Source organism: Beta vulgaris, chromosome 3 (genome assembly GCF_026745355.1).
Source record: "Beta vulgaris subsp. vulgaris cultivar EL10 chromosome 3, EL10.2, whole genome shotgun sequence".
Lineage (NCBI taxonomy): Eukaryota > Viridiplantae > Streptophyta > Magnoliopsida > Caryophyllales > Amaranthaceae > Beta > Beta vulgaris.
In genome coordinates, this window is record NC_079204.1 from 46745690 (window position 1) to 46762206 (window position 16517).

Genomic DNA, 16517 nt, shown 5'->3' on the forward strand with positions numbered 1-16517 from the left:
CACACACACGCCGCACGAAAACCTCGACACACCCGCACGAACCTTCGACCCTTCGCACCGAACCCTCGCCTGAAATCGCACAATCCTTCGCACACAAAACCTCGAGCAAAACCTCGACAAACTCGCACAAAAACTCGACCACACCCTCGACGAACTCGCGCAATCTCTCGACCCTCCTCGCCTGCGCACCCTCCGCGCGCTCGAACCACAACCCCCTTCGCACCCCTCGACGATTTCCGAGAAAGAACACGGCGAGGGAGACGAAGGGAATGAAGAGAACAGCGAGAGAGAGGGAAAATCTGAAGGAGAGAGAGATCCGAGAGAGAGAGAGAAAATTCTGAGAGAGAGAAAGAGGGAGATCGGCCAAGGAGAGAGAGAGGGAGAAGAAGGTCGGCTGAGGAGAGGGAGAAGAAAAGGGTTTAGGGTTTTCTGAAATTCCCTCTCCTTTTCTTTTTATACTCCCTTCAAAAGGTAGTAACCCTAGGTCAAGTGAAGATTAGGTTACTCTTTTAAAACTCCGAAAATGCCTAACAATTTCCTATTAATTTGTAAATAAATTAAGATACTCTTTTTTTTTTTTTTATTAATTCTTTATATTTTTTTTTCTTAATTAATACGAAATTATTACTAAAAATACGGAGTATTACAATATACATCTAACATAAACGTAGAATCACACAACCACATGTATTACACATAGCACATACAATTCCTAACGGGATTCTAGTTGTTGATGGACATTGTGAATTACCTCGAACGCTTCCCAAGTATAGCAATATCAACTAAAAGTCGCCTTCTACGAAATTTCCGTCTACAACAAATAGTATCACCTCAAGTTAGTCACTTAATATAATATCCCGAAAATAATTAACCAAAATTTTACAAGATTAATAATAGCCAAAATCCGAAAACCAAAGAAAGAAGAAAATTTTTAAAAGGAATTTACTTGAAAAAACGTGACCCTTGCTTTGAAAGGAAACCAAAAAAATTGTACAACATTTTATAAGGAGTGATAGCAAAGTCACACCCACGTGACTTGCTGCACCTTTCCCCCCCTTTTTGTTTCTTTTTAAAACAAAAAGCTGCACAATTTTTTTTTTTGGTGTTTGGGCACGCAAGAACCAGAAGAAAGAGGAAGGAAGAAAGAGAAGAAGAAGAAAGAAGAAAAGAGAAGAAGAAGACAGGTGTCGTACTCCGATCAAGTCGTCGAGGTACGTCGGGTTTTAAATTTTATATTATTTTTTGTTTAAAACCTTCGGAAATAACAATGGTGGGTTTTAAATCTGAAATTTGGAACTTACCAAAGAGATGAAGAAAGTGAATTACGTGAGAATCTTTGGGTTTTCACTAAAAGATAAGTATGTAGAAAATATCTAATCCTTTCCCAAAACCAACTCAAATTATAATTTCAGAATATTCTTTTCTCTCTATCTTTCTTTTGAACGAAAAAAATCTGATTTAAAAATATTCTGATTTCGAATTTTTTTTTTTAAAGATAAAAATTTGATTTAATAAAGAAAAAAAACAGTTTCATAAAAAAAAATCTGATTTATTATGATTTTACTTTATTTTTCAGAATAAAATCTTATTATAACAAAATAAATTTTATAAAATAGTTATAAAAAATTTGGGATATTACATCTACTCCCCCTTAAAAGAAAGTTCGTCCTCGAACTTTAACGTTATCGCTCGCTACCAAAATGCAAACAAAAAGTTAGTATCACAGCGACTCCCTATTCCATAATGACCTGCGATGTCGAGGAACCTTTGAATAAAAATAGGAACGGTGATCAATCCAATTTTTAGAAAAAGTCATGGTCCGCTCACCATGTACCCCAATTTCTGATTGTCCAACTTCAGACGTGCACGAGTCTAAAGTTTATTACTATCCAAATTTCACTTTACATGATTTACCAATTATTACTTGTTATGACACACAAGCAATACATATAACATATAATCACACATTCACAACTTTATTTCTATTTATCTTAGGATTAACTAAGTGATCATACAACTTACAACACAATATTAATTCTTTCTTTATTTCAATCCTTCTTATTTTTTGAACCTAACCAACAACCAACTTATCTTTCAAAGGTAGAAATTATCAACTTACAAACTAAGGCCAACAATCCTCATAGAGTAGTGAAAATAATAATACAAGGGAACACATGATTCAATCATAATCAATGAATCCAGGTAGAAGGAAAGAATTAGATGAATTTTTTTTTTTTTTACTTTGGAGAATTAAAAAAACAACAAAATTTATTTTTCTTTGCTCTTTTTCTATTTTCAAAGAAAACTAATTTTTTTTTTTTTGGAAAAAATACAGGAGTAACGTGCTACCCTTTGTGACTTTGTGGCTCCGCCACTGCCCGTCGATTTGTCTCTCTCCTCACACGCTGCTGCCTAATAGCAGCACCACCGCCATCACTTAGTATGTAATGAGCTCTCTATCTCTCTTCCCTAGAAGGTGTGGGAGAGCGAGAAATAGAGAGTAGAGGCAAGAGGGGAACGCGAAGCAAGGGATGTGGGTTAGGTCCTAGTTGGTGGTTCTTGCGATGGTTGTTGGAGGTCAGTCCGGATGGGCTTGTGGTGGATTCTAGCGTTGTATTGGTGCCTAAATACAGAGGGATAGTGAAAGGAAAGAGAAAATAAATTTCAAAAATTAAATATGAAAAAAATCATTTTACTTAAATAGCTGGTTATAAGTCACCTTGATCTTATTATAAACACTACCCCTTTTAGAGAATCATGTGGGAGCCCAATGATTGGAATTTCCACCTCCCAACCTCATGGTCGGGAGTTCAACTCTCATCAACCCCATATTTGAGGTGTTTGTGTGAATTTATGTTTTTGGGTATAAATTTCCAGTTTCTAATCTCTAGAAGTTTATATATAGGTTGGGATCCCCTTCTTACCCTGTCTTATGAGGGCTAAGTTTGCTTGGGCCAGTAAATTATCGAATCAAAATAAAATAAAATAAAAATAAACACTGTATCCAAGATAATCAATAATTGATATCTATAAAAAAAATGTTTGCCCATAGTTAGGACCCTGATGTCAATATTTTCCAATTATCTCTATTATATAAGGGAAGGGGGAGTAATGATTTCCTCTTTTGAAATGCCTATTTTGCCCCCTCCCATTGCTAAATTACAAAAGAAATGTCAAAATCAAAATCGACACTAAAAAAAACTACCAAAAATTATTTTACAACACTCACTTACAAATCACTCACAAATCACTTAAAAAAAGAAACTTTACAAATCACTCATACAATTATCACATTATAAAAATCACGCAAATCACTCAAATAATCAGGAAACTTTATTAAAACTTAAAATTAACATACAAACTAAAACTAATAACCTAGAACGTTAATACATACAAAAACATTTACACAAATTTAATTACAAATCACTATTCTCAAGAACCATTCACAATTAATGGTGGGTCATAATTATGCAAATAATTAAAATGAGGAAACTTTACAAAAACATAAAAATTTACTTACAAACTACAACTTATGAGAAAATTGACTTGAAATCAAAGTGTCCACTTTCTTTACGATTTATAAAGTAGTGTACTTAATCAAAAATCAACTAAAAAATTATAATATTAGAAATCATAAATAAATTCAATAAAATTTCTTTTTTTTTTTTTTTTTAGGGATTTCAATAAATTCAATATTTTGTTCATAGAATTTAACTATGAAAAGTTTAAAAAAAAACAAAAAGAATGGTGAGAGACTTAAGTGACAGAAACTAAACCAATCAAATTTTGCAACTAAAAACAATTATGTTTCGTATGTCTAATGTTCAAATTTTGATTCTTATGTCGAAGAAAATCGAGTTTCTGTTTTGAAAAAAATCAAACACCCAACGCGTGCAAAAAATTCTAGTTGGTATAAAACAAAGAAGTTGAAAACCCCCCAAGTTCAAATTCCATGCCCTTCCTTCTCAAGTTATCAACCCTCGACATTCCTCCAAAATTTGCCGGAAATCATTTCTATACTCATTTCCGACGAATCACCCAATTCCAGAATTTGCAAGTAATCACCGAAAAGCCACCCTTTCCATCAATTCAGGTACATTTTATTTTTTCAATTTATCACTTTAACCTAAACTCTAATGTCACCCATATAATTTCTATAATTAAACGATTCAAAATTCCAATTCCATCAATTGGGTATTTGGATAGAAACTGTATAGGCTCAGATTCAAAATTTATAACCTATTTGAACAAAATAAAGTATGTGTGATTGACTAATTGTTATAGTTTAAATTTGCGCTAAAGTTTTTTTCTTTTTTGGGTTGGTTAATTGGTGAAGAAGTATGAGTGATATGGTGTCTGGGTCTGATCCGTCGGGCAGTGGGTTTGATGCTGCCCGAATCCAGGAAGTAAAAGCATGGCTTCTTTCTCAGTTTGATGCTGCTGGCAAAGATGTGCCCGAATTTGAATACATCCTAGAAGTATTGGCAATTTGCATAAGAGCATCTTGTAAGGGCATGTTCACAGTAACGAAAATTGTTGTCGCCAATGCCAACTTATTGCTACTGCATTAAGTTGTGTCATGCACTCGTGCTTGTGCCATGGCCCGGCCTAAGAATTTTTATGCTAATTTGCTTTTTTTGTTTGAAAACTAGCGGGCGGATAGGTAACCTATCCCTTCATACTTATATTGAATTTCAAAAATGATGTATGTGAATGACTGAATGGTCCAAGAGCCACAACCATGCCTCTCCTTTGTATCAAGTAGAGTGAGCCAAACTCTATATACAATTGCATCCAATTTATTTTTTTGATTTCATATGACATTTACTATATACGTTAAAACTGATGAATTCATATAAACTTAGATTGAATATAATTATAGTGTGACAAAACCATGGGTTCTGACGAGATCTAATATTTTTGCAAATACTCCTCTATATTGTTGTTTTACAACTTGGTATGCGAGGTCAATTGACTTGTTACAGTTTTGAAGTGCAATTTGATTCATTTGATGTTATTAGTTGAAGAACTAATTTATACATTTATTGGCTTTTAAAACTTAATATTTAAAATTTCTAAAACGAATGGAGGATGGTCACTTTATAGATTATATAATGATTATTGAGGTTGCATATTGCTTTCATTTTTATTAGTCAAACTGTAGAACATCAATTGATATACTTAGCATTTGGTTCATATAGTGCTATGAGTTTGAAATCACGCATAAAACCAAAGTTGGTATAGGTTCGAAACTTGATACTTAACACCGTGTGTTTGGTTATATTTAGGAATATATATTTTTCTTTTATTTGATACCTATATATTGGTATGAGCTATACCCACATCACCACTTGGATTTCTAAACCCCATATCTTACGGCCAGAGGCGAAGCTAGTTAGAGGTCATGGGGGTGCATGTGCACTCCCAAATCAGGAGAGAAAAGTTCGCTAAATCCTCTGTGTGCTAGTCTTTGCGCGGCACATAGAGGCTTGTGCGTCATGTAGAGATAAGTAGTAGTCATGTGGCTGGATGAGGGAAAATTTCCCGATGCTATTTGTTTGCTTCCGCTTTATAAGTTATAAGCTATTATTTGGGCAGAGCGTTGCCTCAGGTGATATTGTTTTCCGAACTTGATATGCATTTTTTTCCATTATTAAAGAAAACTCAACATTTAAAATATACAAATATAATAATTCGGACATTTAAAGCATGATTAAAAGTTGGTTGAAATGGTAGTTGTGCTATGTATAATAGCAATATGCCACGGTTCAAATCTTATCCAAACCAATTTTACTTTTGTTAATTGACATATGTACACATTGGACAATTCTAGACTTCTAGTGGTGCAACAGAGTCGTCATGTGACGTGTGTACGTTGTCATACATGCCTTTAAATATATTAGTATATATTTGTACTATTCTCACCATTCTTGTTATAGTAACAAATAGCAACAATATGATAAAGGATTCGGGGAAAAGGCACATCCCATAATATCACAACCTATAATTCCTCTTAACCTTTTTTACTTCTCTACCAATTATAACAGTGTTTGTGTATGTGGGTTTTAGCCTCTAGGAAAAGGGCAGATTAATTAATGTTTTTTTTTTACTTTATTTAACTAGCTAATAAAAGCTTTAACTCTATGAAGGCACAAAAGACATTGCCAAAATGTTAGCATTTTCATTAGTACAAAATATTAATCAATGTTTTGGTTATTTTATATATACATTTTATAATCCCTCCATCTCATAATATAGTACTCACTTCTCATTTTTCACAACAATTAAGGAAAATGAAAGGAGTTTTAGGATTTCACAAAAACATATATTTAAGTAAATGTTTATTGGGTATTTTTGTCTTGAAACTAGTTTTTTTCTTCTTCTTTTTCTTTTAAAATAAAATGAAAGAGCAATAAATGTTACTTGGAATGGTGTAAAACAATAAATGGGGTCACATATTTAAAAAGAAATGTAAGAATATTTTGGAATGTTTTATGTAGAAATAAAGGATAATTTAGTCCAAATTGATAAAAAAAGAAATAGGCACAACATTTTGGGACACCCAAAAAGGATTGCAAGCACTATATTATGGGATAGAGGGAGTATAAATTTTGACAAAATATAATTTTTTCCCGAATCTATTATGTACCCACCTTCTAAAATGCCCCCCCCCCCTTTTCGATGCTACATAATCTACCCTGGTTCACTATAAGCCAACATTTGATATCAGAATGATATGAACCAAACAATTTGGTGGAAGTCTTGTTAGAAAGTGCGATGTGCAAAGTCTGTAGTGTCTTTGATTTCTAACAGTTTGTCAATTGTCAGTGATGCAGCGAGCCGCACGAAGCATCCACGTCTCAGCAGATGCACCTCGCCTCACGAGGTTTTTGCTCCATCCACCTAAGTCGGTAAGCAAGCTTGTGAAATTCTGCTTCATTTTTTACCTTCAAATTTCGAGTTCCAATCGTTCGTGTTTTTTCTTTCATTTGAATAATATGTCGATAATTTGTTGTCTTTTGTGGATTTGATCCAATTCTATGTTAATCTAAATCAAAATAGCTTATATAATATTTATACTATCCGAATGCGAATTTTGCTAATTATGTTCTTTATGTTTATTTCATTAGTTTTACTTCTCACTTCTGAGAAGTCAGAATCATAGATATGTATTATGAAGCATATATGATCATATGTGTTAGCTTTTTAGTGAAATTAGGGTTGCGTATTCGAAGTAATGAATATTGTAGTGGTAGGAAGTTGTTTTGATTTTAATGAATACATAATGTTATATTTGCACTGGAGAATTGGTGGGTGTTGAGTGCTGACTGTTGAGTCCTAGTTTAACTTCTATACTTTAAACTCCAACGTCTACGTGCTTGCTAGTGGATATAAATGTAGTCCTTTTGACATTGTGTTATTAAGAGGAAATAGAGTTTGTTAACTTTGAGTACCTGGGACATTGTGCTACGAAGAGCGAATGTGGATTGTGCCGTGCGGAGATGTAGGTTGCTTAGGCTAAACGAGAGTCCTTAATCTTTTCCTTTGGGTCAAGTATAAGGTTGGGAAGGATTTATTGGGAGGTTGTTTGGAAGTAGCAAAGTCGCTTATTCCTCGTGTTTATTCCACTTGAGGCTCTGTCTATTATTAATTTTGACAATGCTTGGGATTTTCACCTATGGAGGCCTTTCATGATGCATGACTGGGTATTTGTGGAGCTTACTTCATATATGATTTGGAGGATTTCATCATTTGAGTGTTTGGTTTGTCGGGATCTTTTCTTTAAAATCTTCTTATCCCATCTTTTCAATAGCCAATTCCGTTTGGAAGATTGAGGCCTATCTTAAGGTGAGAGTTAATGTAAATTAGGTAGAGTTACTACTTATTGGATGCTCCTAAAGCAAAGACCAAGTTGGCTATGCTTGCACGTGTTTCTTCATTGCTAAGTTGGTGTGCTATGTTAGGAGGAGGATATTGTGCATGGGAAGTAGGGGTTTTCGCTTTACTATTTCGGATGGCCTAACAATGTACTTTACGAGGGTTTAGAAATGCTTAGAAGTTTTTTTTTGACGCACTATTGTTATGACAATCATGTGGCGTGTGTGTGCTTAGAATGAAGTTTTGCAATTTGTTATGGGGCTTTGAAGAATTACTAGTGTGTGAAGATCTTAAGGGTTTAGGTCAATAGTGAATGGGGCTTTGGAAAATTACTAGTTCGCAGAGATCTTAAGGGTTTAGGCTAACTACTCCTAGTATAAGTATCATATTGAGATCTATTTTGTTCTTTTTATAACAAAGGAAAAATGTCTAGGAATATCGGTGGCAAATTGCATAATGGTAGGGTATCAAATAGCCATTCCCTATGATTCACTAAAGACTTGTTTGATATTTCTCCCTTCATCCGCACCATATATTGCCACATCAGGACCCAAATTTGAATCTAGTTGGTTATTTCTCCTCTTACAAAAGAGAGCATCGGTTGCAAAATTTGGTTTTCAACATCTGTGGACTAAATGAGTAAATCTTTTTTAATACGTGAATTTATTAGTATTAATTTGTATAATTACTTTAGTAATAACTTATATTGACTAATGTTGCAAAATGGTGGTCTATAATGAATGCTCTGGTATGTTTGTAAAACACACTTTAGAGAACGCTCTTTTTTCTTGGAATAGCTAGTTAAAACTTAAAAGAATACTGTAGAATGGCTTTTAGGCAATTTAAAGGCCTTGTTTGGATTCCAAAACGCCACATATTCTTTATGAATTTTTATTGACTGCTTTATACTTTCCAAATCTCTTAAATTCCTAATTAGCTCACTTTCATCATATCGAGGATGGATAGTGGCATTTCTTTTCCGGAATGGTTTTTTTGCATCACTACTTATTTGTCCAATCCTTCCACCAATGTCTAACACTCTAACTACAAGCGAGGGTTCCTATTGCAGAAATGAGCTCATACTTCCAAACCGGGGTTAGTGTCTACTTGAGTTTGTTGATTGTTAGTATTAGACTCCGATATCTTACTGGTAGGTGTTTTCCGTACACCCCTTACCAAATAAAATTAACTTACTTACCCTCTTAAATTAATGTATAGCGGAAGCAAGGATCGTATCTAGAGGGAGCAATGATACAAGTCGGTAATCAACACAAGCAAGGTTCTAGCGTGCCCTAGGGGAAAAGTGACTAGAATATGGGGGATGCACCACGAAATACAAAATGCAAATTAGTAAATGAGAGATGAACACAATAGTAAAAAGCCTTGGACTCGATTAATATCCAGTTCCAACCAAGTTTCCACTCATTGAACTCACAATCCTAACAAACCCTTTAGTCACCTATTGCAAAGCCTAGACTTTTATCCTCCTAGATCGTGGTTAAACAAACATAATCAGTGTGGTTTGAAACTCCTTATTGAAACGATTAGCACTTAAGTTCAAACCAATAGTAGCATTAAAACTAAGGAAGAATAAGATTTTCAATGCTATCTACGCAACAACATTCAAGCAATAAGTTAAAGTGTCCCTAAGTTCTAGCATCAATGTTCAGCATGTAATGAAGAGCTTAGTATGCTACCAATGAACAAGTAGCAATAACAATCCGATTATGCTCCTAATTAGCATTAGATCGTTCACAAAACAAAATTAGTAGCGCTCCTAGCAATATTATGCAAATATCATGAAAACAAACACAAGACAATTAACAATAACCAAAGGAGATATTAAGATAAAGAAGTTCTCACATACGAATGGTTGGAAGCTTCAATCAATCGATTCCAAGAAGATGTTTACGTTAGAATTGACTTACTAAACATTATAAAACACTAAAGGAAAGAGTGTTTGAATCCCTAGAAAAGTAAGTAGTAAAGTGTTCTAACGCTCGGTCTCTAGTACACAATATATCGAATGCTCCTCCGGAAACTAAACCCTCCATAATAGGAAAACAAAACGCATGTGGGGCGGTTACCGCAGGGTTTGCGACACGCGATGGAAGGCATCGCAGCCCGCAACACTTATTGCGACCCGCGACGAGGTTCCCGCACACAAATCCTTAGTGACGCATGCATGTTGATAAGCCTTATTTTTTAGTTTGTAAATGTAGATAGTGTTAATTAATAGTAGAATAGACCCCACTCAATACTGTTTCAGGTACTTATGATTAGTGATCCCGTTGGATATAATTTCTAGATCCGTCACTGAACATACAAAAAAAAGGAGGGGAAAGGGAAAATGCCATGCAAGGAAACTTGGGACGCTTCTAAGATGCTCGGATGCTACGCACACCAAAGATGCTCGGATGTCTCGAACTCGGAACTCTGAAGACTTTGACGCTAGGATGCTCGGAAGCTTCGAACGACTTACCGCTAGGATTAAGATCGGTGTGCAAAAATATCCAATCCGAAATATCCGACCCGAAAATCCGCCGATCCGATCCGAAATTTCGGATATCCGATCCGATTTTAAGATTTCATATATTTCGGATCGGGTATCCGGAAAAAATTTCGGGTTTTCGGATCGGATACGGATCGGGATTTTTCTAAAATTTCAACGGACCCGGTCCGAAAATCCGGTGATCCGATCCGAAAACCCGGTATCCGATCCGAAAACGCGGTGATCCGATCCGAAAAGTTCGGATATCCGAAAATTTTGGATCGGATTCGGATCGCAATTTCCCCGATCCGAAATTTTCGGATATCCGAATTTTCGGATCGGATCCAATCCGATATCCGACATTGAACACCCCTCAATGGAAGTCTTTGGATTGCGAGCGCCAAAACTCACGACAAGACTCGATAAACTCAATAATGTCAGACCAAACCAAAAACCCGACTCTAAGCCCTAACCGACGCACAAAACAACCTGAAATTCGCCTAAGATCGGCGAATAACTTAGTCGCATCACTTACCACTAACAATATGTCAAATTTCTTCCAATGATAGCTTCTTTACTAGCAAGCTACCCATTTTGAGATATATATGTCCTCGAATGCTCAGATATTTGTTTTTTTTGTTCGGACTTTAGAGTTTAGGTTTTATTGTCAATTGTATATGTGAACGGACAATATCTTATAGCTATGCCTTTTATAACTGACAATGCTAGACCCTAAAATGATGAATCTGCAAATTGTTGAAATGGAGATACATATGCAATGAAACTTCTATGACCTAATGAGTGATGATTCTCTTTAAATTTGTGCAAGACTTCAAATTTTTTAGTTTTTTTTTCTTTCTGCAATCTCCCCTGAAACTGCCAAAGCAAATGGTCTATGTATAGAGTGCAATTGCATTGTCTCCCCGTTCAACAGTCTTGCTGATTTTTCTAGCTTATCACTCACTGAGATTGCAATTTATTCTAACTGAAATGAATTTGAATTCTAATAAAGTTTTCATCAAATTAGACTCTCCGTTGTTCTTGTCTCCCATGAAGATACTGGAATGCTGAAAAAGTTGCAATTCTTTTTGTGGTTGTTCAGTCCTTTATTTTCACCGATTAGAAACCGAGTGCTTTTACGTCTGAGTTGACACCTTTTGCTACAGAAATTTGAGCATTTATGATCTCTATATATTCATCAAAGCGTACCTTATGGACTATAGAACAGCCTTGTATCTTCTGCTAAATTATAGTATTTAAACATAGATATTTCTGCTGCGGATTTCATCATGCTTATGCATAGCAATTACCTGTAACTAATGTAGGTTATAGGAATCATTTACAGTCACGGGCTTGATCATGGTCATGGCCACTGGGTTGCGGAAGTGCCATACTCTATGAGGTGAACGTTACTTGTGGCTGTTTAGTCTAGATTGACACATTGTATTATCTGTCTGTTTTATCTGTTATTTGATTGTTTCCAAATATTGCCATGTAATTATAGTTAACAATTTACTTTTAAAACCTTAATTTCTTACTTGTGAGAAATGAATGATTAGGAACATTTATTGTGATATTATTCTAAACTTACACAGTGTGTGTTCCAACAGTTGTATACTTGTATGTCAGCTTCAGTAATGGGTTATAATGGTGATGTGGTAATATGACAGCCTAGAATGGGTGTTGTGATGCAATTTTTAAAACACGTGTTACGGAAGAAGGGAAAGTTGGGAATCTTGTACTGAACAATCTTTAATTGATGAATTTTGTTTGATTGTATGGTATGCTGTTAACCTACCTACATAGTCCATTGCACGAGTCAGTATACATGCCAAGTATTTGTTATTATTGCAATGTAGAAATACACCTGTTGGATATTACTTGCCATTGCGACTTGAGAAGGGTTACACTGTTATGTATGCTATCATGTAATGTATGTGGAATTTTCTCAATTCTAGAGTCATATAGTTGTGACTTGATTTGTAGATGTTTTATTTCAGGTGGAGGTAGAATTTGCTGATGGACGTGCATTTAACTTCTCAGCTGAGTTTCTTAGAGTATACAGCCCAGCTGCAGACAGCAAGATTCGTTCAATTGGGGGTGAAAAGGTATATTTGTTGGCAATTTCTTTTGTTATCGTTAATTGGCTATAGTTCCTTGGTAACCCGTACCAAATTTGCAGTTGCTATTGAAGATTTGTATAGATGGCTATGTTTATGTGCTCTTTACAGTATAGGTTTGTTCTAAACAGCATTGGGGTGGGAACGAAATTAAAGAGTTAGCTTCAGATAATTAGAACTAATTAGAAACTACTTCATAAAGCAGACTTCCATTTTGCAACACATAGAGGGAAGAAGTGATCTTGAATCTGGAGTCAACTAATGAGAATATTGGACTTTTTCATTGGGCAACTGAAGTTCAACTCTATTCATCCTAGGTTAATAAATTGTTTGTTTTTGCTGCTGTCTTGCAGGTAATATTTGGTCGGCGTCATGTAGGGATCATGTCTGCAGAACCTGTTGGTAATTATGGGGTGAGGTATGTGTAGACATTATCCTTAGTGATGGAGCTTACTGGTTGGCGAACGAAAGATTATTTATGAAGGCTTCTTATTTGTGTACTGGATGTGTGTTCATTGGCTCAGGTTGCTCTTTGATGATCTGCATAAAACAGGGATATACACATGGAATTATTTCTATTACCTTGGCTGCCACAAATTTTCTCACATGAGAAATTATATCAAGACATTGAAGAAACACAGCTTAAGTCGGGATCCCAAAAGGACATGATCCAATGTGTTCTTTACCTTATATGCTGAGCCCTTGCTGCAACAATTGAGAATCGATGCAATGATACTAGCCAAATGTATTATGTGTAACAAATGATCAATGGTATGGGATATGTTGGCACAGCTGTGCAGCAATATTGTTGGTCGTGTGAGCCTATAGAAGCTTTTTGTACAGAGCGACTATGAATTATGATGAAGAAGAAAATGAAATTAAAGTTTCTAAATGTTCTTTCCTTCTCAAAATACTCAAATGTAACTTCAGCTTTGAATTAGTAGGTTTGAAATTAAAACAATTCATTAACCTACATGACGCCGACCATACACACAGAGGGAAGTAGGTTTGAATTTAGAAATTAAAGTTTGAGTCGGAGAGTTTGCAAATACTTTTTTGGAGCTGTAAATATTGTTATCTAATTCATTGATCCAAGCAATTGAGGCTATAGCTCTTTACTCCCTATGACTTTCTTCCATGAACCGTCTAAGTTGATTATGGATTGAGGACCGCTCCAATTTGTGCCTAGTTTCCATACACTTGGAGTGCTGATAGTTTAGCTCATATTCTTCTAAACATGTGTCCCTGCTTCTTCCTTGGAATTCTCTGTTTCTCGAAGCTGAGACATTCTTCCCATAATGTCATGGAAGGTGTTCATGACTGATAATGGATTGGGTTTGATGCCTCTGAAGGTTATCACGTTCCTATGAAGCCATATACTCCACATAGTTGCGATGAACTGATTAACTCTTGAGTTTTCTTGAACTTCTTCTGGTTTAGACTTTCTTTTCTTAAAAAGGTTCATGAAATCCTTCAACCAATCTTTTCAAGTTATGAAATTGGAGGAAGAAGGCCTTATACCCATTGTGTTCATCCAAATTCTACTGGAGAATTGACAATCTTTAAAGAGATGCTCCATCGATTCGGAGTACAAATTGCAAAGTTTGCAGTTTGTATCCACTTGAATTTTCCTTTTAGCTAATCCTTGAGAGGTGGGAAGAGCATTCTTTAGAATTCTCCATAGGATCAAGTTCCATTTTGGAAAGACTTTGAGTTTTCAAATATAACTCCAAATGTTGTAACTCTAACTTTAACTTGATATTGTTGTTGTAAGTACCAATAATCTGATTTGACTGAATAGGTGCCACTTTTTGTTTGTGTCCAATTTATGGTGTCTTCTTGATTCACATCAGACAGGTGAATTGAGATGATTTTCTCTGCATTCTCTCTTTGAAAAAGCTTCCAAATGAGATTTACTTTCCATTGACCTCTTTATTTCGCTTATAAGGTTAGCCACTTTTGTGCATTGAGTTGGGATGGTGGAGGATGAGGGAAGAATTTGTTTCATCCTTATAAGGCTTTCCCTTACCCACTTCTCGTTCTCTATGTCCGTTTTTTTTCTATTTTTTATTTGTTTATAGAATTATCCTTTAGGATAGTTGAAGCTTTCCATAGACTTTTATAAGCGTAGGATGTTGTGTGTGATTTTTTGTTTGTTAGGGCTGTATAAAATGGGTCATTGTGGTATTTAGCTTGATAGAGTTTGTGAATCAGGGAGGAGTTATTACAATTGACTCTCCAAGCTTGTTTTACAAGGAAGCATTCATACTTCTTATGTTACGTAAGCTCAGGTCTCCTTCTTTATGAAGCTCTAAAATTGCTCTCTTCCTCTAGTAAATAGGCTTCTTATCTTGGGAAGAACTCCACTAGAATCTTAGTAAGCTTGAAGTAATTTTCTTTTCAATTTTGTTAGGTAGAAGGTATATTGAAATAACATGAGCAGCTAGAGAGACCAAAATGGTATTTATGAGAATGAGCTTACTTGCTGGGGAGGTGTTGAAAAATTTCCATGATGAGATTTTTTTGTGTATTATTTTTGTGATATCATTGTGAGGAGTAGTTTTCCTGCCATTTACTTCCATCGGGCAGCCTAGATAGGTACCTACGTCATTAGAGTTTTTCAATTAATAAGGTTATGCACAATTATTATAAGTTGACATTGTGACTCTATATATGAGGCTGTAATGATGGACCTATTGGTTGTTATGAATTATAGATGTTGCTTATTATACTTCTATAAAGTGATTAAGTTGAGAAAAATAATTGTTGAGCTAAAGATGTTCATGTGTAGTGTTTATTGTGATATTTGATGTGTCATAACTTTTAAAATCTATTAATCACGAAAAGTGGAAACATTATTTTGAGAATTATCTTGTGGACTTGGATCCTCCATAGGTGATGAACAATACTTAATTTTTATTCTGTTACAAATCTTTATTGTGTTCCTCCTAATACTATTGGTGCGCGTTGCGGATACCCATTAGATAGTGAGGGGTGTGCACACTAGGGACGTTCTGCAAAACGAAATTGGCCATTATTCTTAATTTAATTGGGTGACGACCCATGTTGAAGTAGGTGGTTACTGAGATTAGTCACGACCTACTGACGTTCACTTCCCCTCTAGTAATTAAATTTTTGTTGTATGACTCATATAAATTTGAAATAATTGAAATGGTTAAGCATATTATATACTTGTTTGTATTATGTTATACTTGTCTGTACTACGTTACTTGTCTGTACTATGTTATAAAAATTATTTTCAAATTATAACTATTATTATTTTATGGGATGGAGTTGTAATTACTCAGCTTTTGCTAATTTTTGTGTATTTGTTTTCCTTTGTTCTTTTCCTATTTATATTGTGCAGGTTGAAAAGAGATTACGTTGCACGAATGAGCGAATCTATAGTTTTTAAGTTCACCTAATTTAATAAATATTACAAGATTTGGGGCTGTTTAGTTTTGGATTGATTAAGATTAGACAACTTAGTTTGGTTTATTTTGATACATTGGTTTGTAAGTCAAATTTTTATTTTAATAATTAGCCTTGCATTTATTTTTAACAATAAATGCGGAAGTAATACCCTAAAAGTTTGGTCGGATATTTAAATTAAATAAAAGAGATTACGTTGCACGGATGAGCGAATCTATAGTTTTATTTTAAGTTCACCTAGTTTAATAAATATTACAATACTGTTATTTGGGGTTGTTTAGTTTTGGATTGATTTAGATTATACAACTTAATTTGGTTTATTTTGATACTTTGGTTTGTAAGTCAAATTTTTATTTTAATAATTAGCCTTGCATTTATTTTTAACAATAAATGCGGAAGTAACACCCTAAAAGTTTGGTCGGATATTTAAATAAAAATTCAATGTTTTAAAACCAAAATATTGAGGTGTTATATATATATATATATATATATATATATATATATATATATATATATATATATATATATATATATATATATATATATATATATATATAATGGAAATCAAGAATTAAAGCTATAATGTTTTAAACGCA

General features: G+C 34.5%; 1 protein-coding gene across 1 annotated transcript; it reads left to right on the forward strand.

Moving 5' to 3' along the window:
• Positions 1-3923: 3923 nt before the first annotated feature.
• On the forward strand, positions 3924-13381 carry LOC104906758 (uncharacterized). The gene is made up of 5 exons (XM_057393137.1): positions 3924-4093; positions 6829-6911; positions 12370-12477; positions 12843-12907; positions 13014-13381. The coding sequence occupies exons 2-5, from the start codon at positions 6831-6833 to the stop codon at positions 13156-13158; spliced, it is 399 nt and encodes a 132-aa protein (XP_057249120.1). The 5' UTR covers positions 3924-4093; positions 6829-6830; the 3' UTR covers positions 13159-13381.
• Positions 13382-16517: the final 3136 nt, after the last annotated feature.

Coding starts and splice junctions, on each gene's coding strand:
- LOC104906758 (XM_057393137.1), top strand. CDS start 6,831: ATGCAGCGAGCCGCACGAAGCATCCACGTCTCAGCAGATGCACCTCGC. Junction 6,912..12,369: donor TGCTCCATCCACCTAAGTCG/GTAAGCAAGCTT, acceptor GTTTTATTTCAG/GTGGAGGTAGAATTTGCTGA. Junction 12,908..13,013: donor GTTGGTAATTATGGGGTGAG/GTATGTGTAGAC, acceptor TCATTGGCTCAG/GTTGCTCTTTGATGATCTGC.